This window comes from Aspergillus ochraceoroseus (assembly GCF_002846915.1).
Source record: "Aspergillus ochraceoroseus IBT 24754 chromosome Unknown P175scaffold_3, whole genome shotgun sequence".
In the NCBI taxonomy this organism is placed as follows: domain Eukaryota; kingdom Fungi; phylum Ascomycota; class Eurotiomycetes; order Eurotiales; family Aspergillaceae; genus Aspergillus; species Aspergillus ochraceoroseus.
The window spans coordinates 2585143-2609943 of record NW_024468478.1 but is presented as its reverse complement, the minus strand read 5'-3'; the positions used below and the strand labels follow the sequence as shown (position 1 = coordinate 2609943).

The window sequence follows — 24801 nt, the reverse complement described above, 5'->3', positions numbered from 1 at the left end:
TAGTTAATAAGAGATATAGGTCTAGTTTAGTAGTAAATATAGAGGTATAGCTAGTTAGTCTTTAGTTAAGATATAGGCAGCTACTTACTAGGTAGTTAGTACTACTATAGTAGTAATATAGGTATTAGGTTTAATAATTAAAGTAATAGGTAATAAATAGATCTATTAGGTCTTTAGTAGGAATAGTAGTAATAATAGAATTAATAGAGACTATAGGAATTTGGGTAGTAGGAGTTAGCTTTAAGATAGATTAGGGAGGCTAGGAATTTTTTATAGATAGGGGTAGGATAGTACTTATATAATAATAGTAATAATTTTCTAGATTTTATAGATAATTAATAAAGTTATAATATTATAATAAGGTCTTAAAATATATTAATATTTCTTAAAATTCTTAGCTAATAGCCTGTTCTAGAATTATAAGTAAGATATCTTTATTTATATTTTCTTCTAATATAAAGTATTAGAATTTAGTAAAAAAAATACTAAACTTATAGTAAGTTTATTAGAAATAGAATAGGTTAGTATAAATATTAATTTCTAAATTTAGATTTTTAAAAGCTTTCTCTAGAATTTCTAAAATTTTAGTATAATTATTTAATTTATAGATTTTATTTTAAATATATAATAAGATTTAGGTATATAGAGTTCCTTTAAGGTAACTAGTTATATAAGTTATTCTATTATTTAGAGTTAGAAAATAATTAAGGTTTATAATTATTTTTTAGTAGATTTAAGAAGTAAAGTATTTTAAATTACTTTATTAGTTATTAAATTTATTAGAATTAAGAAGTTATTTAGAGGTTTAGGTAATAAGAATAAGTATAATAAGAGTAGTAATAATAGTAAGAAAGATAGTAATATTAGTATCTTTTTTAGAAGAAGATAGTAATTAAGAAAATATATTATTTTAAGTAAGTACTTTAAATAGCTTTTATTAAGTTTCTTTAGCTTATATCTTCTAGTACTTAATTATACTATCTTTTTATTAAATATAGTTAAAAAGATTAGTAATAGTAGAGTATAAGGTAGATAATTTATAGAGTTTTTCTATAATAGTAATAAAGAACTAGTATATCTTAATAATATACTATCTTAATTTATTAGGGGTATTATATAGGAGGGTTTCTATATCTTTAGATAGTATAAGTAGTAAGGTAGGTATAATAATAGTAATTAACTCTTAGTAAAGAGAAGCTATATAATATTAGGGAATAAAGTTAGATTTAGATATTTATTAACTAGGAGCTAACTAGATAGAATAGTAGAATAGTAGGTATTAGGTAATAGACAGGATATAGCTTAAAGAGTTATAATAGGATTAAGAATAATATAGCTTAAATATAGGAATAAGGGTGGACAGTCAAGGTAGAATCTAACTAGATAGGTACTATAGCTTCACGCCATGACATCTTATAATTATATTCTATTATAGAATATTTCTTAAAGAAAAATATAATAAAATATAATATATTTTTATTATTATATTATAATAGTACTCTAGTAAATATATAATTAAAGATATTAATTTCTAGAATTATATCTTTTAACTAGTTAAAAGATTTTAATATTAGAGTATTTATAAAAGTAGCTTTTAATTATTTAAATATTTCTTAATAAGTAGATATCTAGTTAAAATTAATATTTTTCTTAATTAAGTTAACTAATAGTCTAATAATTTTTAAAAAATTATAGATAAATTAGTAGTAAAAGTTTTTAAAGTTAATAAAGGCTTGAATATTAATTAGATAGGTTAGTATTTCCTACTTAATAATTATTTTTACTTTATTAGGATCTATTTAGAAGCTATCTCTATCTATAATTAGTTCTAGGAACTTTATCTTATATATAAAGAATTTATATTTACTAAATTTAGTATAAAGTCTTACTACTTATAGGTATTCTAATATTTATTAAATATAATAAATATATTTAGTATAAGTTTAGCTATAAATTAGAATATTATCTAAATATATAATATAGAAGATATCTAGATAATTATATAAGATTTTATTAATAAATCTCTAGAATAATACTAGGGCTCTAATAAGCCTAAATAATATTATTAAGGATTTAAATAGGCTTAACTAAGTTTAGAAAGTAGTAAGATATTCTTATCTTTTCTTAATCTATAGATTATTAAAAGTAAAAATAATATTAATTTTTAAGAAATATCTTATTTCTTTTAGATTATTTAGTATCTCTTTTATTAATAATAGTAGGTAATAATCTTTTATAATAATTATATTTAAGGCTTAATAATTTATATAAAATTATAGGCCTCTTTTAGGTTTCTTTATAAATAAGATAGGGAATATAATAAGAAAAGAACTAAAATAAATAAAATCTTTTTTTAGATTTTCTTTAATCTATTTCTTTAGAATTTTTAGTTTATCTTAAGATATACTATACAGGCTTTTAAAAGGTAGAGTTTTTTTAGGTAGTAATTTAATCTTATAATTATTAGATTAGTAGGGTGGCAGGTGCTTAGCCTCCTTTAGTAAGAATATATTATAGAATTTAGTAAACTTAGGAGATAGTTACTCTTATAGCTTAGATTTAATAATAGTAATAGAGTTTAGAGTGGCTTTAATATTAATAATAATAATAATAAATATCTAGTATCTATAGTAGATATATATAATATAGATAATAATTAAGATTTTAATAATATCTTAGTTCTTTAAAGATTTAGGATAAGGATTAAGGTATTAAAAAGAAACTTTTAATAATATATTATATAATATTAAAATTTTTATAAATTTTAAAGGTATATTATAGTATTTCTTATAATAAAGACTTTTAAATAGAATAGTATAATTAGTAAATCTAATCTAAGGATTATAAATCTTTAACTAAGATAAATTAAAGATAATAAAAAAATATATAAGTTAAATTATAAGAAAAGTAATATTCTTTTTAATATAATTATAAATTTTTTAAATTAAATAAATAAAATAAGTAATATTATTAGACTTTATTAGAATACTATTAAATCTCTTTAGTAAGATAAGATTCTTTAATAGTAATATCTTTAATTAATTATTTATAATCTAATTATAATCTATAAAATATTTACTTTTAGCTCTAGAATTAATTATAGTAAAGATTAGTAAAGTCTTATTAGGAGTCTCTAGATTAATAAGTAAAATTATTAATTTAGATTAATAATTTTTTTTCTTTATTATTATTCTAGCTATTATAGTCTTTAATAGATAGAGGAAGTACTAGGGATATCCTTAATTATAGCTTAAGTTAGGAATACTCTATTTTCTAATTTAGGGGATATAGGGTATTTAGCAGGTAGGGTTCTAATTAATAAGGAATATAAATCTAGTTTAGTAATAGATATAGAGATATGGCTAGTTAGTCTTTAATTAGGGTGCAGGTAGCTACTTATTAGGTAGTTAATATTACTATAACAGTAATATAGGTATTAGATTTAATAATTAAGGTAATAAGTAATAGATAGGTCTATTAGATCTTTAGTAGGAATAGTAGTAATAATAGGATTAATAGGGACTATAAGAATTTAGGTAGTAGGAATTAGCTTTAAGATAGATTAAGAAGGCTAGGAATTCTTTATAAATAAGGATAGGATAGTACTTATATAATAATAATAATAATTTTCTAAATTTTATAGGTAATTAGTAAAGTTATAATATTATAATAAGATTTTAAAGTATATTAATATCTCTTAAAATTCTTAACTAATAACTTATTCTAGAATTATAAGTAAGATATCTTTATTTATATTCTCTTTTAATATAAGATATTAAAATTTAGTAAAAAAGATATTAAACTTATAATAAATTTATTAGAGATAAAATAAGTTAGTATAAATATTAATTTCTAGATTTAGATTTTTAAAAACTTTTTTTAAGATTTCTAAAATCTTAATATAATTATTTAATTTATAGATTTTATTTTAAATATATAATAAGATTTAGATATATAAGATTTCTTTAAGATAACTAGTTATATAAATTATTTTATTATTTAGGGTTAGAAAATAATTAAGGTTTATAGTTATTTTCTAGTAAATTTAAGAAATAAAGTATCTTAAGTTATTTTATTAGTTATTAAACTTATTAGGGTTAGAAAGTTATTTAGAGGTTTAAATAATAGAAATAAATATAATAAGAGTAGTAATAATAGTAAAAAAAGTAATAATATTAGTATTTTTTTTAAAAAAAAATAATAATTAAGAAAATATATTATTCTAAATAAGTACTTTAAATAGCTTTTATTAGATTTCTTTAACTTATATTTTTTAATACTTAATTATACTATCTTTCTATTAAATATAGTTAAGAAGGTTAGTAATAATAAAATATAAAGTAAATAATTTATAAAATTCTTTTATAATAGTAATAAAGAACTAGTATATCTTAATAATATACTATCTTAATTTATTAAGAATATTATATAAGAGGGTTTCTATATCTTTAAGTAATATAGGTAATAAGGCAGGCATGATAGTAGTAATTAATTCCTAGTAAAAAGGAGCTATATAATATTAGGGGGTAGAGTTAGATTTAGATATTTATTAACTAGGAGCTAACTAGATAGAATAGTAGAATAATAAATATTAGGTAATAAATAGAATATAGCTTAAAGAGCTATAACAGGATTAAGGATAACATGACTTAAATACAGGAATAAGGGTGGACAGTCAAGGCAGAATCTAACTAGATAGGTACTACAGCTTCGCACCATGACATAATTACTATAATATTAATAAAATCTTATTAATAATATATCTATCTTATTTAACTTATTTATTATAATTACTTAATATTAAGATCTTTAGCTCTCTCTCTACTACTTATAATAAGAATCTTAAGAACTTTCTATATAAATTAATAGGCCTTAATTATATTATTAAATAGGATTTCTTCTATCTTTTCTAGCTAACCTAAGAATAAACTTTATTAATAAAAAATATTCTTTTTTTATAATAAATTATAAGAATATAGCTATTAAATTTAAAAATAATTTTAATTTAATTTAATAAATAAAATAATTCTAGATTTTTCTTAAGTAATTTCTTATACTCTATCTTATAAGTAGAGAACTAGTAAAAAATTAAGAAACTTTTAAATTAAGTTATTACTAATATATATAATAAAAATATTAAAAAATTAAATTTAATAATATATTATCTCTCTATAAAGAATATTATTCTAAAATTATATTATTAAAGCCTTGAATTAGTTTTCTAGAATAAAAAGAAGAAATATTAATATAAGAAATTCTTATAATTTAAGCTTATAATTTTTAAAAATAATAATATAATTTTTTACTCTTCTTAAAAAATTTAATAAACTTATAATCTTTAAATATAGAAGAATAAAATTATATAATTTACTAAGATATTAAAGAAATAAGAAAAGATCTATTAATAATTTATTAAAAAGAAGAAATAATACTTACTTAAAGAATAAAAGAGAAATTAAATATTTTAATAAGAATTATAGTTATTAGAGATAGAGTAAAAAAAATAATAAAAGGAAGATACTTACCTAGTAAAAAAGATAGATTACTAGCTTTAAAATAACTTCTAGTAAGTAAAGAAGTCTCTAAAGAAGATCTTTAAAACTTTATACTAGTAAAAATTTATAGAAACTAGGCTAATAATATCTATAGAAGTCCTAGAGGCCCCTCTAATAGTAAATTATTAAAGCTACAAGATCTAGCTCCTATAGTACTTTTAGACTAATTAAAAACTATATATAAAGTCTTAATAATAACTATATTTATTTACTAAAAGATTATATGATAATAATAATTATATATAGTTAAATTACTTCATATTTAATATTGCTGGTGGTGGTGAAATCGGGCGTCAGGTGGGACTGGGCATCAGGTGATCACTGACTGTATACTCCGTAAATCTGGGCCATTTTATTTTTATTGTTTTTTTTTTAAAAAAAAAAAGCAATACTTTTCTTTACTTACAGACAATCAACAGCATTAGAATAATGTATTTATTGACATGGTTCGAAATGAAAAGGAAATATAAAAATCAACACAATTCTCGGCTGGATGAGACTTCCCTACACCTTATCCGGGTCGTTGATTCCACCGTTCGTGATCACGTAGGTCGCCTCTCGTTCAGGACAATCTAAATCATTAGAAAAGTATGGTCGTACAAAGGTGTACTATATAGCATACCTGGGGAATCTTGAATCTTGGCTACGCGTTCCTCGCCACGGCCCTTGCGAAGAAGGACACGGGTCGTCGACGCATGCGCAAGGACATGCCCGCCAACGGGCTTCCGTCCATCAGCGCCAGCAAAAAGGGCATTGGCTCCCGGGTCGCTCTGGACTTGGTTTGTCTATAGAATGATTAGCTCTGAATATAGCGTTTCTTCAGCAGCCCAGTTTACCATCAGAACACAAACATTGAACTCTATAGATCGCACTTAGCCATCGTTGCAGACAGAACGAGAGCAGGGAAAAGAGCGCAAACCTTCGGCCATATGTGCAAGCTTCATTAAGAACTGATTCAGCTTCTGCTGCCGATCAGCCAGCTCTCCACGGCCACAGTAATCAACCCGAAAACAGTTCATGATACTATCGATAATCAACAGTCTATAGTCTCCACCAACAAACTCTCTGCTAAGCGTATTGAGCAGCTCCAGCTGATGCTCGCTATTCAAAGCTCGAGCGTAGGCAATGTTCTCCTTCGCAGAGTCGGGATCAACACCGAACCGTTCTGCGATTTGCCCGATACGCTCTGGACGGAAAGTTCCCTCGGTGTCAATGTATGCAACTTTGCCCTCTGCGCCGCCCATATCTTTGGGAAGCTGTGCAATAACAGACATAGTATGTGAGAGTTGGGTTTTACCGCAACGGAATTCACCAAAGACTTCGCTAATGCTCATGCTTTGGAACCCACTAAAAGGTTGTCAGTGGAGTCGAAGTCCCTTTCAAAGGAGAGATCAAAAGAAAAAGAAAAAGGAAAAGAAAAGCAGACCCTCCAAGTATAGAATCGAATTGCTTGCTCCCAGTCGAGATCCGAACCACTCGCTTGCGTTGGTGACATAGCTCCATTGCCGTAATGAAGCCAGAAGCAGATGGCTGCTTGGTTTAGTCTCACCTGCATGAAGACTACAACAAAGACAATGGTATGTATCCCTTACAAGACATTTGTTGATAGCCTCCTTAATCTTTTCTACCTTCACTTCACTAAATCCCTTGATCTTCAGGAGGGTCTTTCTCGTCGCGCCGTGGATAGACTAAAGATGCCCCAACGGAAGAAGTATCAGCTCAGCAAGAGAACAATAATACGTTGGACGAATACCTACCGCAATGGTATAGAATCCATTTGCCTTTAGCTTTGTGATATCCGCAGCCCCAATTCCTTCCTTCTGTCAGCTCGGACCGGACGATACGAAAGGATTAAGTACCGTGAGCCTGGATGCAGTCAATGTCGACAATAAAGGCCTGTCAAAAACCAATTGATTAGTGCCATACTAGCTGCACAGATAACTGCAGTCAGAGGGTCTCTACATCGTCACCGAATTCGTCACTCGCCTCAGATCCCGGCATTGCGTGGTGTTTGAGCTGATGTATGAAGGGAGATTTGGAAGAGTTTGGGGCTAGAAGATGTTGAACGCGTTCATGGCTCAGATAAGTAACAGAAGAGCGATGGTGCAAAGAAACAGAAGGCCAGCCAGTGTCACGGGGTCTAGAGCCAACAAAAGGGTTGGTGTTTCAACTGGCAACTCTCACAATCTCCCGGTCAATCCATCGAGCTTACAGGATTACACTTAGAACCATGAAGAGGCCACTCGCCTGCATGCTCAGATACCAGCCGGGATATAGATACATATACGGGTACTTTTGATGATTGAAATTGCTTTTCTTCTTTTTTTTTGCTTCACTTTCGACGAATATAAGAACGACATCGTACGCACAGATGAGCAAGGTAACCACCGCAACAGGTACCTTTCCTAGTTCACTCACGATCTTCAGCACAAAAAATCCCATCCGTACCGGTTTTTCAAGCCTTTCCCCTGCATACCAACGCGCTTGCTTCGGACCACCAACGTCTCTCCTGCGCTTGATTAACCCTTCGTCTCACCTTGTCTCCTTCCTTTTCTTGCCACACCTAGAATTTATATGAGAAAGATATCCGGGGAGAACAGTAGACGCCAATCATAAGACCCTGAACCGTCATAGGATCCAAGCAGTAAGGGAACCTAAGTCTTCGTGAAAACTTTTTTGGTCGTATACATAAGAGGAAAATGAAAAAGGCCGTGCCGAGAAATGAAACATGAAAAGGGGGGGTAATATATGCAAAGGAAGAAACACAGTAGAAGAAGTAAATCCAGACCGAAGTCGGTAGACCCTAATACAAAAATAAAGGAAAGAATAAAGAAAGGGCTCTCAATAGCATTTTTCTTTTATTTAATTGAGATTAGCCCATTATGCAACAGCGGTAGTAGGGGCCGCAGCCGCAACAGGAGCTGCCTCTGGGGTGGCCTCAACAGCGGTGGTAGCGACAGCAGGAGCGGGAGCCGCAGCAGGGGCAGCGGATTCCGCGGGCTGCTGAGCAGCAGCCTCATTATTAGGGCAGTCCCTGGAGATATGGCCAGCCTGAGAGCACTTGTAGCAGACCTTGCCGGCAGAGCTCAAAGGGCCTCCGTTGGGAGCAGTGCAGTCACGAGAGATGTGGCCCTATAAAAGAATGAGTTTATAAATCCCCGACTACGCAAACGGTATGCAAACTGCACTTACTAGCTTTCCGCAGGCGTAGCACTTCATGGCCTGGGCCTGGCAATCACGGGCAAAGTGGTTAGGGCCACCACACTTGTAGCAGGTGGCAGCACGGGGGTAGCCACCGTATCCACCGCGGAAACCACTGTTGAATCCTCCGCGGGGAGCACCGGTTCCACGGGGAGCACCAGAAGCAGGAGCTGGGCAGTTACGCTATCAAGAAAAAAAAAAAAAAAAAAAACAAGGCGCAATTAGCCTTAGACAAGGACCGCGGAAACGAAACGCTCAACATACAGCAAGATGGCCGGGCTGGCTGCAGTTGTAGCAACGGCCATTGGCGCCGTTGAGGCGCAATGTGGGACAATCGGCCTGAACGTGGCCTAGTCCTTGGCAGTTATAACATTGCTTGGCTAGAAAATAAAGATATCAGCACCCCCTGCACTGGTTGTCGATGAGGCCCAAGAAACCCTTACTCTCGGTAGTACGAGGACGCGGGCAGCTGCTGGATTCGTGTCCTATTAATGGATTAGATATCTGGTTCGTGCTGAGCGGCACACCTCCCGAAGCTTACCAGGCTGCTTGCCTATTATGTTAAAACCCGTCAGCCTGATGATGATCGTAATATGGTAGACAGTAGGAACATAGCGGTCACCCACAGTTATAGCAAAGACGCTCAGAGGAAGAGCAGACCTCTTCATCAGTCCGTTAGTACACCAGTCCTGTCCCACGGTATTCCTTCCTTGCGACTAACCAGCATAATGACCAATGTTGCCACACTTGTAGCAAGCACGTCGGGAGAGCAACATCTTGAAAATATAATGAACTAAAAGAAAATCCCCCCCCAAAAAGCGGTTTCCGGTCAGTATTGTCGAGTAAACCCATACGCGGGGAAGTGGATGGTTTTCGAGGTGCATCGACATAGCAAAGTTGATATCATCAAAACAGGCCCAAATAGTAAGAAAAACGAGAACAAGGGGTGATTGGGTTCATGTCTTTAAGCAATCGCGGGCCTTCAGAAAGTGATGAGGTATTTGAAAGGCGCCCATGATGGCTGATATGCGCGGAGTGTGGTAGGAAATAGAGGATCGGGAAGCACGCAAAAGCACAGTGATTGCGAAATGTCCGCCGACGAAGGGACCGCAAGAAATAGGTACAACAGGGCCACGAGGGAATGTCGGCAATTTCACTCACCCTTCCTAAACTCAACAGACTTCAAATCACCTTGTGAATAGCGCTTGCCTTGATCGTCAGCCTGGGAACCTTGGAGGAGGTGCGCTCTTCCAACAGCCCACTCTTGAGGGACTCGAAAAAGTGGGCTGACAAAGAAAAAGCTACCAAAAAAATCGACGACACACACAAAAAAGAAGGGGACGACACACATACCGTACTCCAAACAAGAAACCTCGCGGCACACCAAACCCTCCAAACCAGAGAAACCGATCAGGAAAAAATCCCGGAACCCAGAAAAAAAGGATGCTAGATAGGATGAAGAATTAACAAATGGAAATAAGCGATAAAGCTAAACAAGGCAAAGGGAACAAGCGGGAAAGAGACACTGAGAAAGGGAAAAAAAAAAACTTTAGCTCCCGGGCTTTCCCGTATTGCGTAAGGGTGGATGACCCCCGGATTGATTTAGCACGGGGGGAGCAAGGGCCTGAGGCACACACACGTTCCTGTAAGAATGTGCATCCTGCAAGTCACAGAGAATGACAGGTTGAACAGTATGTCTCTACCCAGACTGACATAAACAACACAAATCATAGAATCCTAGGGATCAGTTAGTGACAGACTATACAGAGTAGTATAAAGCTGATTCCTTTTCGTTTTTCTGTCTTTCTTACCTAGGTAGATAGTACCTTTGGGATTTATTTGTTTGAAGGAAAAAAGGAAATATAAGCAGCAAATTAAGAAATTCGACAGGTCAGAATTTGGGGTCAGCTGATTGCTTCACCACTCCGTTGTATAGGCCCAGCCTCAATACTAGAATGTCACTAAAATATGTATATACTAACTATTTAACAACATATGCCCCAGAGTACCACCACCAGTCTCGAGAATGGAGACGGCAGTTCTATTATTTCCACTAGTCTCATACAGGCAATGTTTCTTCATTGACAAAATTAAACTCTACTCTTCCTTTTCGATAATCGCAGGTGCTTTGATCTCGCGGCCCTTGAGGAATTCGAGCCCTTCTCCACCCTGTAAACAAATATTAGTTTTATCGCACTACAAACCAACATTCCGACAAAACTTACATAGCTGATCAACGGCGACACTTCGACACCGGTTGCGTCTCCTTCGCTGACAACAACGCCACCTGCACTCTTGATCCATCGCTCACCCTGGTCCATGATATCCTGCTTGCTGGTATCAGGGTCATCCTGGCCAGTGCCTCGGGCATTCTTGAGAGGGGAGAATTCGTCCTCCCGGCGCACTTCAATACAGGCAAACTTCTCCAGAGGAGTCATGGGGAAGACATCGAACACAAACTGCTCCAGTTTGATCCCGTTAGGCTTCTCTGGCTTGAAGAGCTCGCCACTTTCGGGCTTAATGCACGGGATCTTCTTGCGGGCAACGTGGTGAGGCAGCTTGTGAGCCCAGTTCTCAATGGACTCGAAGAATTCGAAGGAGTAGTAGTGGTTGACGATGTTAGCTGCGCGGAACTTGAGCAGCTCAGGGTTCTTGGGGTCCTTGGCCTCGGCTGTCTCCTGGTCGATTTCAGAGTATTCAACTACGTCAGGCTTGCCATTCTTCTGAAGAATCAAGCCCACTGACTCGCTAGCGTTACGCTTGCGGACTACCTTGGTGGCAATATCAACCTGCTTCGAAGCAGCAAAGCCAATGAAAACAGGGTCCGCAACCTTGACCAAGCAATTGTCGACGCAGTAAGTGTGAATGTGCTTGATTCCGCGTTTGCGCATGTCCTCCCTCACACCAGAAGTAACCAAGGCCTGGTAAATTCCTCCATTGCCATCAGGAGCAACAGCCACCTAGAACACCCGGGGTTAAATCAGCCAAGTCTACGATAACCGAGGATTTGAAGCATACCTTGGACTTAGTCTCCAGCAGAATCTTTCCCTCGTTAGAAATGCAAGGCAAGACACCCTGCTCGAAGATGAAAACATTGCTCTTCTCCAACCCGAAGTATTTGTGGTTCTCGAAGTATTCCTCTGTTGGCTTGCGAGTCGGCCCGCTGGTCATGACATACCAGGGGATCACTGCATCCTTCCCCAACTTCTTCTTCGCCAGAAGCTGAAGCTTGGCGATACGCTCCGCCTGGATCTGGAATAGAGGCTTGTGGCTTGGGAGTCCGATATCGAAGCAACCCTTGGGCTGGGAACTACCCAACCGAGTACCCTGACCACCAGCCAGCAAGACCACCGCAACCTGGTTTTCCGCCACCAGTGTAAGACCCTCATCGTACCATTTTTGGAGATCGTTTGGGTCGGAGTCTAGGATGGAGGCTGTGGCCACCTCTGGAAGGGGTTCGAGAGCGACGGGGCCTTGCTCGGCCTTGGGAGGGTTCAGGGCGATGTTAGCCAGCTCATTGATGCGAACTGGATTGAAGGTGGTCAGTTGGTGGAAAAGCTGGGTCTTCTCTGTCTGGCTCAATTCATCGAAGAAAGAGAACACTTGGTCTTGTCCTGCTTTTTGGTACTTCTCCTTCAGCTCTTGGATTTCCTCGGCGGATGGCTGACGAAGGGTGGGTTCGGAGTGCCCCTGGAATTTGTCGACCAGGTTTGTGAAGGTTTCTTTGATAGCTGCAGCCATGATGAATGGGATAATTGAGGGGGTGTACTACTTCGGGGAATTGAGGTATCAACGAAGAACCGTTTAAGGGTATGTAGATAGCTAGATAAAAGGGAGAACAAGCGAGAAGCGGAGGACGAAGGCGACGAAGAAGAGAGTAAGAAAGGTAGGAAGGTAGTCAGAGAAAGGGAGGAGGGGGATGGATCAAGTCAAGAACGAACGAAGGAGCGCGGGGTGAATCTGCAACTCGACCAGCAGCAGAAAAGAGGGTGTCCCGGTAACCAACTAGTAAACTACTGACCGCCAGAGCTTCACTCCGTTTATTTTTAGTTTTCTGGTTTAATCCATTTACGTGGAGCAAAGACAACACGACTTGCGCCAGTTTCGACTTGTCTTGCGTGGAACAACCAATCTGCGCGGGGCTTTGCTAGTCGTGGAGCTGGGTTCACCGACAGAGCTCGGAAAGACGCCACTGGGAAACTATTTTTGCTAGTACGTATCCCTAATTAGTTATGGACAAGGAGGCTGAGAGAGCCTTTCTATTATTAACTATCTTCATCTTAAGACATTAACTACATTTTGTCATTTAAATCCTTCTTCTCCCCTATCGTCGTCGATCCCTGTATCGATCACCGTCACGATACCCACGGCGTTGGTTACCCTCGCTGTAATTTCCCCTATCCTTGTCAGGGTAGGAGCCCCTCCGTGGAGGGCTTCGACTGTAAGATCGATCACGCTGGCGGCTCCGGTATGAATCTTGTCGTGGACTCCGACTGTCTCTTCGATTGGGATGGGAGGTTCGTTGTGGACTTCGGCTGTACCGCCGCTCACGAGGCGCAGACCGTTTACTGGGACCGTTTTTATCAAACACCATGTTATAGTCGTCTCTCTCGCGAGTGTTTTCCGTTGCCCTGTACTGACGCTTCTTCTCTAGACTGGCTACACCACCAAAGCCACCCCGTTGTGCGCTGCGCTTCGAGATGGTGGCATTTCGCCAGCTTTCCGACAGTTTTGATACCTATTCCATGTCATTAGCGTAGAGAAACAATAGAATCCAAGAGTAGAACTCACACTCTGAGAGAAATCTACATGAATCCGGTGATCGTCTATCAGGACGCCTTGCATTTTAAAGTAGGCCTGCTCGCAGTCTTTTTGGTTTTCAAATTCAATGAATGCGTATTGTAGACTGTCACCCGTCCGCTTATCCCTGATAACCTCGCAGGAGAGAATTTTCCCAAACCTACTAAAGATCAACTCGAGGTCCTCATCTGCCTAGGGTGTTAGTGAACTCAGAAATATCGAAAGAGAAAGATGAATGTCTAAACTAGCCCGTACCTTGAGTTACCGGATTCAATTTGCACACGAACAAGACGTTTTCCGGAGGCTTGACCTCTGCAAAGGGGAGGTCTCCAACCATTTCTAACGTCAAGGCCTGCGCTCTTGCCTCACGCTCGCGGCGGAGCTTCTCCATCGACTCTTCGTCCATTTCTTCTTCAAGGTCCTCGTCATCGGCGATTCTAACCGTAGCCAATTGTGCCTTTGTTGGCACAGGGCTTTCTGGCGGCTCTACGAGACCTGGGGGGTCTTCGAAGGGGTCATCGAGAATGACAGTATGGCGGATGCGAATATCCTTCAGCGGTCGGCCGCGATCATCGATGAAAGACTCGTTGACTTTCTCAAGAACGTCAAACCCTTCCACAACCTTACCAAATATCACAGCCTTGCCGTCCAGGTAATCAAGATTATCCCCCAGCGTGACAAGGAACTGGCTGGTGACGAGACGAAGGTCGGGGTCGTGCGGAGAAGGCACAGCAGCCATGCTAACGATTCCTCTCTCATCGTGTTTCAGTTTCGGTGGGAGTTCGAGGGGGAAGGCTTTTCTGGATGGTCCCTCCAGCAGACCCCAGATCGATGATCCACCATCGCTCTCTGGGGAATCGGGTCCGATTGGGTCGCCAGTTTGAAAGGTGAAATTTTTTTGGACGCTGTAAATCGGCGAGAAATTATAGTACTTGACTTTGCAAAGCTTTAGGAAGCTATGGCGGAGGAAGAAAGATCGCTTAGTTTCTCGTTCAGCAACTCGACATTGCACGCGCAATACACCCAAACAGCGCCTCGGGAAAGCACAAGAAAGACGGAAATTGGTACACTGCAAAAGGACGGGGAAGCTTACTTCTCACATGCCTTAGGCGACTCGTCGACCAAGAGATCAATGACAATGTCACCTAGGGAGGTTTCCAGCAAGACGCTCATTGTGTCGTGTGTGGGCAGCTGAGGCGGACCGACGGTGCGTTCACAAAGCACAAATGACAAGTTAATGAAAAATCCACTTAATTCAAATACAAAATAGAAAACAAAATTGAACAGGGATATGCATCGGGAATCAAGCCTCAGCCAAGAAGCAGGATGGCTAGGATAGTAATGTGCGTCGTTCGTTGAAGCTCGATAGTTAATCAACCACAGAGGAAAAAGTAGCAAAAGGCCCAAATGCGGAGCCGCTGCCGCCCTTTCGAAACTGCAACCCACCAGCGTCGATCATCCAACCGCCAGCCTTCAACCACCACTACCACTACCACTACCGCCGGGGATGGAACTTCTTGCAGCGCCTAGATTCCTCATCACAGTCTGACAATGTCGGTATTACAGGTACTGAGAAACTATTTTGATTTGGACTCCGATTGTCGATGTGATTGAGGTGCTCACTCCTCTCACCTGTTCGGATGGTCGATCCGATGTCTCTGTGTAACGGACACTACTCCAGAGTCCAGACCAGCTGAATATCTTCCGGAAATCCCTCTTGGACGGGAGAAAATTCCACCGTGAAGGGGGTAAAATAATTCTCAACATTGAAAAAAAAAAATACCGGGAAAAACGCAAGTCAAAAAGTCGAGAAGACGAAGGCAGTCTCCACTCGAGTGACGAACTTGCAGCTCTCTAATGCTTGAGACACCGAGATGATTCGAAGTGATTCATTCCATTGATACGACCTGCTCTCAGGCATGAATAGCTTTGGGTGACTGCTACCTTGAGTGCAATGGCAGTCCAACTGTGGTCCAATACCATTACCCATTTACGGAGAATTCGTGGCCCCGACCCAGTCGAGTTATAGCTAAGTATACAAGAGGACCTCGCCTGGAGGTGCCACTGCTTGCCTTTTCTGAGCGAATTTTACCGTTAAGTTCCACGGCCAAGGCGTTGGAAATAACGGGCCGTCTCCTGCAGCTTGTCCTAACAACCATCTCAATCCTAGTATGGGAAAATTATGTTGTGATGTGGTTGGCGCGCTGTACCGTATTTGTCAAGGCGTGCTGATCTGGAGAATACACGTGGTGGATTGTAATATTCCCTTGTCTTTATCTACATGGGGAGTGAACGAAACAAGAATGGTAGCTTGAGATCAATTCTGGCGAAGGAAATCAATTTGACTGGCCTCTTGGAAGGTCTGGCTGGTCCTCTCTCAAATCCTTGATTTGTTGGCCAATATACAGAGACATATGTACAGCAGGGAAGGATGCTCACACATCCCCCCTTCTTCAGCTCCTCGAAATCCCAACTTTCACGCCTGCTGCTTCACCATCCCTGATACTCATTGCTTTTTATTTGAAGCATGCATTTTCCAACCCTGAGCCCGATCTCAACTCGGTTCTCGCCTTGGCCACCCGAGGCTCACGCTAGATCTATTGACTTATTTACACTCCTATCAATGTTCCCCAGGATGGAACGATTCCAATTATGACTGTGGCGGATTATAATCTGTGAGTTTAAGACACAGACACACACACACATACATCATTTTAACAAGTTGCTTTCTTATCCTCGCAGGTATGTACATTCATACCCCGTACTGTATACATACAAAGTACCCCTGAACTCCATGCATGTTACTAGATTTGCTTGCTGCCCCACGTCTCTGCCAGGTCTGGCCAACCTGATAGAGGCACCCAGAGTACCCCAGTGCTCCGTACAGTGAAGTACGATCAACGCATTGTTTTTCACCTTGTTATGATCGGCATCCCTCACCCTACCTTTCTTCTCTCCCCAAAGTATGCCTACCCTTGTTTCTCTTGGCTTCTCGGTGGTTTATCGTTTCCCTTATTTCGGCTTGTTGGGGCGATAAGAGAACTATTCGACTCAAGGGCCACGCACAGTTTGACGCAAATTCGTATAGGGGCATTGGTCGAGCGGCTCATTATGTCTGCGCGGATGTCCTAGGAAATTCTTGGCTCCTAACCAATTAATGTTTCACTGAGACTCAAATGGTCCCGTCAAGCCGATTAAACCATTCTTATCTCATAAACTAAGGCGCGGAAGCCCCAGGGTTCCGAGACATTAGTGTAATCCTCATGGGTTGCTTCGTTTGCCAGGGCTTCTTCTTGACCCTGAGTTCCTGGACTGGATGGACTGGTGGATCCTGGATGACACTGACGGCCATCCATTGTCGTGGATTCTGTACCAGATCCTACCTATTTCGCACGTCGCAAAAGTACTGATAATGCTTTGACTGCTCCATCCAGAATTTGTTTGATGAGGGCACCATGGACCGGCCCAGTAGGCTCCTCAGATGAATACATCTATAGCGAGCAAACACTTACTTCATTCCCACATCTCTTGCCTTTGATTCAAGGGACAGGTATTGCGCTAATGGACACACGCAAACGTAGTCGGCAGGTGTCCGATCTTTGATCCAGGACGAACAAGCTGGCTGTTGGTACTATCGCAGCCAACGAGATGTATCTCGTTTAACAAGAGGAGAGAAAGAACTCCCAAATAGAGGGAGAGAAACCGTGGAATATCATCGTCCATGGCGATTGGCCGGATTGACTTACTGAGATCGCGGTTTCCTCTTAGGGAATGATGGCCCTAACTCTCGTCTCCCTTAGGACAAAGTAACATGTGTGCAACGTTACTTTGTGAAACGGAACCTCTTAAACACCGGGATATTCTTCTGTCTGCCTGGCCTCCCAACAGCATGTTCTGACAGTTCCAACATCCTGCCTCTGGAACTGGGCGCGACACGGAAGTTTGCATATGGTCCTCCTAGCACAGCCCTGTCGGGGAGAACAAAGAGTCAGGTATCAAACTGACTACCGATAATTTTGAAACTAGAAACCAATGGAGCGACAGCTTTCAATTTCTGAGAACGATCCAGACGAGATCATCACCAGTCTAAATTAAATCTATGGTTCAAGGCGCCCACAAGCCCCCCTACGGTGAAAAGCAAAGAACAGAAGAGGGGAAGAGAATTGGAGAGAAAAAAAAAAAAAAAAAAAAAAAGGAGCCAAAAAGCCAGGCAATCAAGACAAAATAAATAACTACTGAACACATGGGCTTAAATCTGGTCTTGCATCCACAGAGGCCCCTCACCCTTCCCGGTTCCTTTCCCAATGCTTCAAGTAGATGGAGCATGTTGGACACAATCCGGACATCCCTGACTGATCCGTAAACCTTTTATTGCTCCTTGTTAATCTCTGAGAGCATACTTTTAATTCAGTTGCCTTGTCTCGCTTCGTATGTGAGTTTCAAAAATAAGGAACATGATGTTTTCCACCACACTGATTGATGAAGTCATGGCCCAACCATTCTACTCTCTGGATGACGGAGACTGCTTTGATCCACAGTCCAAGCGAGATGCTCTGTCAATACCACACGCCATTCAAAATGATAACCAGCAAGAGATGGTGGATATGAATACGGGCTGTCTCAACACTGGGCCCGAGATTGACGCCAAAGGCCGGGGTTCGACAAGACGCCGGATTCAAGTCGCAGTAAGTCACTGGTCTGTACCTATTTAGAAAAGAATAAGAAGGGGCTTACATCAGCAGTGTCAACGGTGTCGAAAAAGAAAGATCAAATGCAGTGGTGATGCAGGAGACGGTCAAGGCTGTTCCAACTGTCGGAGCTCAGGAAACCAGAACTGCCAGTTCTTAAGGGCAAGCGGAACCCCTAGTCCTGACCACACACTCTACCTGCCCATATAAACAAGAAAAGAAAAGAAAACGAAAACGAAAAAGAAAGAAAAACTAACAAAATAAAAGGTCAACTCTGCGGTAGTACAGACGAAAGTCTCCAGTTGGCCGTATCCAACGAACACTATAATCAACCCATCTCAAAGGCCAGGAGCACCAGATTCTCAACCCGCTTTTAGCTGGCAATCCTTTGGACTTGACGCCACCAACCACGAGGATGGGGGCCCAGCTCCTTATAACGCACCGTCCTCCACCTTTCTATTGCCAAACTCACCTCAAGGCGTTATGGCGGAGTGCTGTGGGTTAACATGGAACGCCAAAGCCTGGAGCTCAGGCATTCAAAGTGGTAGAGCTGCAAATGAGGCAATGTTCGGGGGCAATTATGGGGAAAACCCCTTGGCCCTTTCAGGTTACCTGTTTACCGGACAGGGGACTCAATCAACGGAGATATCTCCAATTGTTCCTACGCAAGCATCCTTGACATTTCCCATCCAGGGAGCGGAGCGAACGCTTCCCACCCCTTCTAACCGGAATCCATTCCAAGGGAATGTAGGCGGACTAGTCGCGTCTCCTAACGCTCTCGCTGGACTGCAGTCTGCCCAGGAGTACAAATCAGGTAATCATTGGATGCAGAAAAACGACCCCCGCACGCCTATGCAGCCGACGTCGAATAAGTCTTTCAGCACTCGCACGGTAAACAGAGCAAAGCTGATTCCATCTGGTGCGCAGGACATAGTCTTTGGGGTCTTGCCAATAGCTACGACAAGTGCAGTTTCCCCTCTGATGCCCTCGAGTGGAGCATTTACAGGCTTGATAGCCGCGACAGACTCGGCGGATGAGTTCCGCAGCAGTAATGACGGTCGACTCAGGGCATTCTCGCGTGATAACACGCGGATGCTGTCGCTTACAGAATATGGCCCGGATAGCTATGGATACAGCACCAGTGAAAGAAGTGGCAGAAGTCGTTCAGATGTGGGCAACGCCAGCTCTGTTGCTACATTGATCAATGGCTTGCCATACATGCGGCCGAAAAATCCAGATCCAATTTCTCAAATGAACCCCCTCACGACAGACAGCCTCACAGGGAGTTACGGAGCATCAACCGAGACACACCGCACACCAGTCTCTGCTCTAAGTAACTCGAGTGGGTTTTAATCCATCGACTTGCGGTTCATTCAGACTTGGTGTCGGGCGGATTGATCATCCATAGAGGAGGTTGCTGTGTACGAACCATTCCGAAAAAAAAAGAAAGAAAAAAAGAGAAACCCCCCCCCCCCCCCGACAGTAACAAATAAAAGAAAGGGGAGGATAGAAGGAAGAAACCAAAAAGAGGTCCCTTTTCGATGGTGTCAGCTTGGCGTTAAAGTGCTTTGGTCCGTATGTTTTGTTTTCTTTTGCTGTACTTTTCTTTCCTATCTGTCCCGTTTATTTATTTAATCACTCCCTGGAGTTTTGCAATTGCCCAGAACGCTGCTTTCTCATACCCGGTGTCACGGTTTTCTTGAAGGCGCTTATTTTCTTTAACCACTTTTCTTTTCTTTTCTTTTCTTTTTTTTTTTTTTCCTGATGCTGTAGCTGGATGAGCAGTAGGCAGGGCGTGGCAGTAGGCGACAGCAGCAGGAGCAGCATGGGTGGCATTACTGGCGTTCATCTCGGAAGGTGGCTTGGTTGATAATATCTTTGATGGGTTGATTCTGTTCCTCCCAGGCTTTCTTTGTTGTTATTACTTGCTTTACTTGGTTGCCTGCTGAATTACATATGTACTTAATGCCCTAATAGCTTCAATATCTCCAAAAGACCTTGCCCCATGTCCTTCCGGGGGACTTATTCCTTCCTACCAGTTTTGTCGATAGGAACTAGTTCACCATTAGAGCTGCACATACTTTCTTTTCTGTACTTTTCTCTACTCCATCCCCCAAAAGTCCAACCAGCCTGCTACCAGCGACACACACACACACACACACACAAAGGATACAGGACCAAGATAAAGAACCCCTCCCAAGAGCAGAGGAAGCAACCACTCAGCCAGAGGTTAGTTAACTATCATGCTCATACATATACACTACCTCCAGGTAGGTACTGCAGACTCAAGCTTATCACAACGCTTTTTCCATCCCCGATCATGTTGATTTGCCGGGGATGGAGGGTAGATCATGCAATAAGAAAGCTACACACCTCCCTGCCTAATGCATCCATCGTATGTAGTAAAGTTGGAATTAGATGACTGGTTGGGGACGAGATACAGACAGGGATACCGTTGTTCAGTGGGATTTTGACGCTGGCTGGGGAAACAAACATGTCCTAATGTAAATGTATCCTCCCTGGCTGGGTAAGTGGCTTGTTGGGTCCTGCTGGATGGTTAAAGAGTTATTTGGTTGGTACTTTGTACTTATTACCGTGAGGGGAGTTATGGAGGTGCTACTACTACGAATATATATACTAGAACCAACAATGTAATCTAATCTGGATAGACTTTTTTGAAACAGATTTAGATCATTTTTCTATTGTATTCTTCATAAGAAGGGTTCTTTCTCTCTCTCCCTTACGTTAATCGTGGATGTAGTGTTAGTTGGTAGCCGAAAATATGAGTCTATACTTTTGATGGACGGAGCAGTAGTAGGTAGGTAGTAGGCCTTTGAATTCTTGACTGATTCGATCCAAGTAACTAGAGAAACCGAACCTGGCTGCCATAGCACAAAAGAAAAAGAAAAGAAGAGACTAGAACAGAAGTATTTTCTCAAGTCAAATTCAAATTTTTTGGTTTTTGCTCTGTTGGTTGTTTGAAAAAAAAAAAACGAAGAAAAAAGAAATCTCAATCCCTGTTGTCTATCCACACTGTCCTGGTACCTGATGGGTTGGCGAGGAGTGAGAGGAAAGATAATGGAACAACAAGAAACAGGGCGAAAAAAAAAAAGGGGGGAGAAGGAGAGGGGGGGGGAATATGAATAATAATACAATCACAAAACCACCGTGGATCACATATTCGTGCACTGTTTTTTTCTTTCTTGATCTCACTCTTTTTTGCTGATTTGGGGAATATCACTATTCACAGGGCCGGTTTTATCATTATCATCATAAACCATCAGCCAGCCCTTTCCCCCCCCCATTTCCAGCTGTGTTCGTTTCCGAGCCTGAATCCGAGTCCTTCAAGTCGAGTCCCGAGCTTTTTTTTTCTTCTTTCCCCCCCCCCTTCCCCCAATCGTCTGCTTCTTCTTCTCCATTTCTCTCTCTCCACAGTATCTCTCACTTCCCTAACCAAACCCCTCCCAGCACCAAAATACAATCATGCAAGACGAGTAGAAGAAACCGCTTAGTCCTTGCTCTTCTTGGGGCCCTTGGTCTTGGCGGTACCGCGGAACTTCTTGGAGCGGTTCTTCCGTTGCTTGCCTGGACGATATTAGTATATTCTCTCACCAGTTGTATCGAAAAGGGTAGTAGGAGAGAGGAAAAGCATACGCTGCTGTCGGCTGGGCTTCTCGATCTTGCTAGCGGCACCGATGCGGACGAGACGGTAGTGAGGCTCGAACTTCTTCAGAGCCTCCTGGGAGTCGTAGACCATGGCGAAGCCAGTGCTCTTACCACCACCATACTGTGTGCGGAAGCCGAAGACGGAAACCTGGTCCTTGTTGGACTTGTACAGGTCGGCGAGCTTCTCACGGAGTTCGTCCTTGGAGACGTTGGCGCGGTTGGGGTGGAGGACGTCCCTAAAGTACCCTGATCAGTACTGATTCCTGAGTCCATTATGTGTGTGTGTGTGTGTATCCCCAAAAAAAAATCAAAAGAGAAAAAAAAAAAAGAATATCATCTCGAAATATCCGATTTGGGGGAATTTTCTTTTTTATTTCCATCTCTTCCTCATTCAAAAAATTCTTTCTTTCTGTCTTGTTTCCAGTTTCCCATCGTATCTCCGAACCGAGTGTAGATAGTGCAAAAGGTGCAGGTGAAGGAAAAAGCTTACACGACCATCTGCTTGCGGGCAAGGAGAGGGTTGCGGATGAACTTGCGAGTCCGCAGAGTAACGGGAGCGTCGGCCATGATTGTGGTGTTGTAAGTTGACGAGACTGAACCACCAACAGCGAGAATGACAGGGAGGAAGGGTCGTCGGGGGTTGTCGAGGGATGGCTGTCGTTCTGGGCGGGCTCGAGATGCGCTTCGCTTCAATTTCGCTTTTCGTTTCGTTTCGTTGTGCAGTCGCTGTGGGCTCGGCTAGGGCGCACTAGGCCGAGAGTGGTTAGTGCGCGGTTATGGGTCACGTGGTATGCCCGGACTTCAACTTCAACTCCTCCGTACTACCTGTATACCGACACCAATTGTTGTTATTTCAGAAAAAGAAAAATGGTCGATATATCACTCCTAACCGCTCAATACTCCCAACAAGTTGACCCTCCGCGCCTCTCCATCCCCCATGGTCGCGATCTGGTCTCCCCCACGACGCAATCCGCCATCTACGAGACCATGTTCGACGACACCAGAACCTGGCCGCTCCCCCCAGTACCATATCAAACGCGAGTGTTGAAGATGATTCTCTCGCGCATTGAAGAATCCATCTGCGATCCCGAGGAGGATGTATGAATCCCTATGTATGCACACATACCACGATACCATCTATCAAAAACCCAGAATAGAAGACAACAACAGAACGAAAATAATAAACAATAATCCATAGGAAATCCTCGACTCCCTCCTCGAAAAATGGACCTCCCTGCTCTCCCACCCTAAACCCTCCGCAATCCAACAAGCCCAACAACTCTCGGATATAAAATACACCGCGCCCACAGGAGAAGAACGAGAACCCCGCAAAACGGTCATAACTCGCGAATCGCGCGGGCTGATTCTCGCCGCCGGCACAACCGGCTTCCGAACCTGGGAGGCAGCCCTCCATCTAGGCTCGTATCTCGCCACGGACGCAGGCGCATCGCTTCTCCGTGGCCAGCGGGTGCTGGAACTCGGTGCGGGAACGGGGTTCTTGTCGTTATTCTGCGCCAAGTATCTCGGGGCCGAGAGTGTGTTTGCGACGGACCGCGAGCCTGCGCTGATTGAGCAGATTAATCACTGTATTGGGCGGAATGGATTACATGGTGGGATACAGGCTGGGATTTGGGAGTGGGGGGGTCCGTTGTTGATACCTTCTTCTTCTTCTTCTTCTTCTTCTGGGTCTGGGTCTGACGATGAACCTGCACCTGCACCTGAATCCGAATCTGGGCATGAGAACGAGATCGAGATCGGGAATCAAAAAAGTGTCCGATTCGATATTGCCCTCGGAGCAGATCTGGTACGTTACGTCACATTCCTCAAGGTTTCTACTATATGCCGCTGAAACCTCTGCCCGCGTACTTAATACAAGTACAAGCACAAAGTACACAAGGACCAAAGGAATGCACCCAACTAATACGATATATGCATATGCATATGCATATGGATATGGATGGAATAGATATACGACGTCGATCTCGTGCCGCTTCTTGTCTCTACCATCGAGGATCTATTCAACAACTACTCCCTAAAGCAGTTTATCATCTCCGCGACCCTGCGGAATGAAGAGACCTTTGCGACGTTTATAGAGACTTGTTGTGAGTTTCCTTTCCTTTCCCTTTCCCTTTCCCTTTCCCTTTTCTTTCTTATTTCTTTCCTTAAGAATGGAAGAAGAAGAAGAGAAAAGAGACAACTAACACAAACACAAATAACATAGACCAAAATAACCTGCTCGTCGATCGGATCCCGTTTGAGTCGACGACGGAGGAGACCCAAACGGGGTTTTTCCATTCCACGGCGATTCCGATTCGAACCTATCGGGTTTCGAGAGCTTAGCTTGCGTACGAAGTTACCTACGAGGTACTACTCGTAGTACGAGAAAGTCTCTGGTACTTGATTATAAATAAAAATGGAATGATTAACCAAGACAAGAGAAAAAGTTCCAAGTATGTGATAACGTTTTCTGGTTCCCGATTCCCGATTCAGGCTCAGGTTTAGTATAAGTACAATATAAGTCAAGTATAAGTCAAGTATAAGTGAGTATAAGTCAAGTATAAGCAAGTATAAGTAAATATAAGCAAGTATAAGTGAGTACAAGTGAGTACAAGTATAAGTGAGTACAAGTGAGTACAAGTATAAGTACATGCATACCTGGTAACCAGCAAAATGAATCCCAAGACTGGTTGAGATGTAATATATAAGACGAAACGAATCAAGGAGAGAGAAAAAAGAAGGGCGTCGCTCGTGGGTATCATAGATCTATCAAGAACAAAATAGATGCGAACGAAAGTCAAACCAGTCCGATGCATATGCAATGCTAGTATAGTAGTAAAAGATGATACCGATATGAAACAAGTCAAGGAAAGAGTCGCTAATTGATGCGGTAG

The 24801-nt window shown here is 40.9% G+C and overlaps 8 protein-coding genes across 8 annotated transcripts; 2 read left to right on the top strand and 6 right to left on the bottom strand.

Moving 5' to 3' along the window:
• Positions 1-8861: 8861 nt before the first annotated feature.
• Positions 8862-9539, bottom strand: gisB (putative zinc knuckle nucleic acid binding protein). Its single transcript, XM_040897076.1, has 3 exons — positions 9478-9539; positions 9298-9418; positions 8862-9241 (listed from the first exon to the last, which is right to left on the bottom strand). The coding sequence occupies exons 1-3, from the start codon at positions 9481-9483 to the stop codon at positions 9153-9155; spliced, it is 216 nt and encodes a 71-aa protein (XP_040753577.1). The 5' UTR covers positions 9484-9539; the 3' UTR covers positions 8862-9152.
• Positions 9540-9859: 320 nt separating this feature from the next.
• Positions 9860-10211, bottom strand: P175DRAFT_0501036 (uncharacterized protein). Its single transcript, XM_040897075.1, has one exon. It carries the CDS (start codon positions 10105-10107, stop codon positions 9910-9912), a length of 198 nt encoding a protein of 65 aa, XP_040753576.1. The 5' UTR covers positions 10108-10211; the 3' UTR covers positions 9860-9909.
• Positions 10212-10853: 642 nt separating this feature from the next.
• On the bottom strand, positions 10854-12497 carry P175DRAFT_0434621 (UDP-N-acetylglucosamine diphosphorylase; the record flags this gene model as incomplete). Its single annotated transcript, XM_040893673.1, has 3 exons — positions 10854-10925; positions 10982-11716; positions 11775-12497. 3 exons carry the CDS (start codon positions 12495-12497, stop codon positions 10854-10856), a joined length of 1530 nt encoding a protein of 509 aa, XP_040753575.1.
• Positions 12498-13080: 583 nt separating this feature from the next.
• P175DRAFT_0509016 (uncharacterized protein) lies at positions 13081-14729 on the bottom strand (the record flags this gene model as incomplete). The annotated part of the gene is made up of 4 exons (XM_040898401.1): positions 13081-13494; positions 13548-13744; positions 13812-14512; positions 14650-14729. 4 exons carry the CDS (start codon positions 14727-14729, stop codon positions 13081-13083), a joined length of 1392 nt encoding a protein of 463 aa, XP_040753574.1.
• Positions 14730-16525: 1796 nt separating this feature from the next.
• Positions 16526-17727, bottom strand: P175DRAFT_0557108 (uncharacterized protein; the record flags this gene model as incomplete). The annotated part of the gene is made up of 4 exons (XM_040900747.1): positions 17128-17727; positions 16951-17047; positions 16757-16897; positions 16526-16684 (listed from the first exon to the last, which is right to left on the bottom strand). Exons 1-4 carry the CDS (start codon positions 17277-17279, stop codon positions 16526-16528), a joined length of 549 nt encoding a protein of 182 aa, XP_040753573.1. The 5' UTR covers positions 17280-17727.
• A 29-nt stretch (positions 17728-17756) lies between these two features.
• P175DRAFT_0557107 (uncharacterized protein) lies at positions 17757-19713 on the top strand. Its single transcript, XM_040900746.1, has 3 exons — positions 17757-18241; positions 18299-18406; positions 18512-19713. The coding sequence occupies exons 1-3, from the start codon at positions 18011-18013 to the stop codon at positions 19595-19597; spliced, it is 1425 nt and encodes a 474-aa protein (XP_040753572.1). The 5' UTR covers positions 17757-18010; the 3' UTR covers positions 19598-19713.
• A 2039-nt stretch (positions 19714-21752) lies between these two features.
• Positions 21753-22477, bottom strand: P175DRAFT_0509015 (40S ribosomal protein eS24; the record flags this gene model as incomplete). The annotated part of the gene is made up of 3 exons (XM_040898400.1): positions 21753-21829; positions 21899-22146; positions 22401-22477. 3 exons carry the CDS (start codon positions 22475-22477, stop codon positions 21753-21755), a joined length of 402 nt encoding a protein of 133 aa, XP_040753571.1.
• Positions 22478-22777: 300 nt separating this feature from the next.
• Positions 22778-24632, top strand: P175DRAFT_0478154 (protein-lysine N-methyltransferase; the record flags this gene model as incomplete). The annotated part of the gene is made up of 5 exons (XM_040895348.1): positions 22778-23008; positions 23109-23596; positions 23681-23714; positions 23877-24012; positions 24132-24632. 5 exons carry the CDS (start codon positions 22778-22780, stop codon positions 24248-24250), a joined length of 1008 nt encoding a protein of 335 aa, XP_040753570.1. The 3' UTR covers positions 24251-24632.
• Positions 24633-24801: the final 169 nt, after the last annotated feature.

What these genes read in the sequence shown, in the direction of transcription:
- gisB (XM_040897076.1), bottom strand. An exon ending in CATAATAGGCAAGCAGCCTG is followed by an intron (nt 9,242 to 9,297) that starts GTAAGCTTCGGG and finishes ATCCATTAATAG; the next exon opens with GACACGAATCCAGCAGCTGC.
- P175DRAFT_0501036 (XM_040897075.1), bottom strand. Translation starts at nt 10,107, where the DNA reads ATGTGTGTCGTCCCCTTCTTTTTTGTGTGTGTCGTCGATTTTTTTGGT.
- P175DRAFT_0557107 (XM_040900746.1), top strand. Translation starts at nt 18,011, where the DNA reads ATGATGTTTTCCACCACACTGATTGATGAAGTCATGGCCCAACCATTC. An exon ending in GACGCCGGATTCAAGTCGCA is followed by an intron (nt 18,242 to 18,298) that starts GTAAGTCACTGG and finishes TTACATCAGCAG; the next exon opens with TGTCAACGGTGTCGAAAAAG. An exon ending in AGAACTGCCAGTTCTTAAGG is followed by an intron (nt 18,407 to 18,511) that starts GCAAGCGGAACC and finishes ACAAAATAAAAG; the next exon opens with GTCAACTCTGCGGTAGTACA.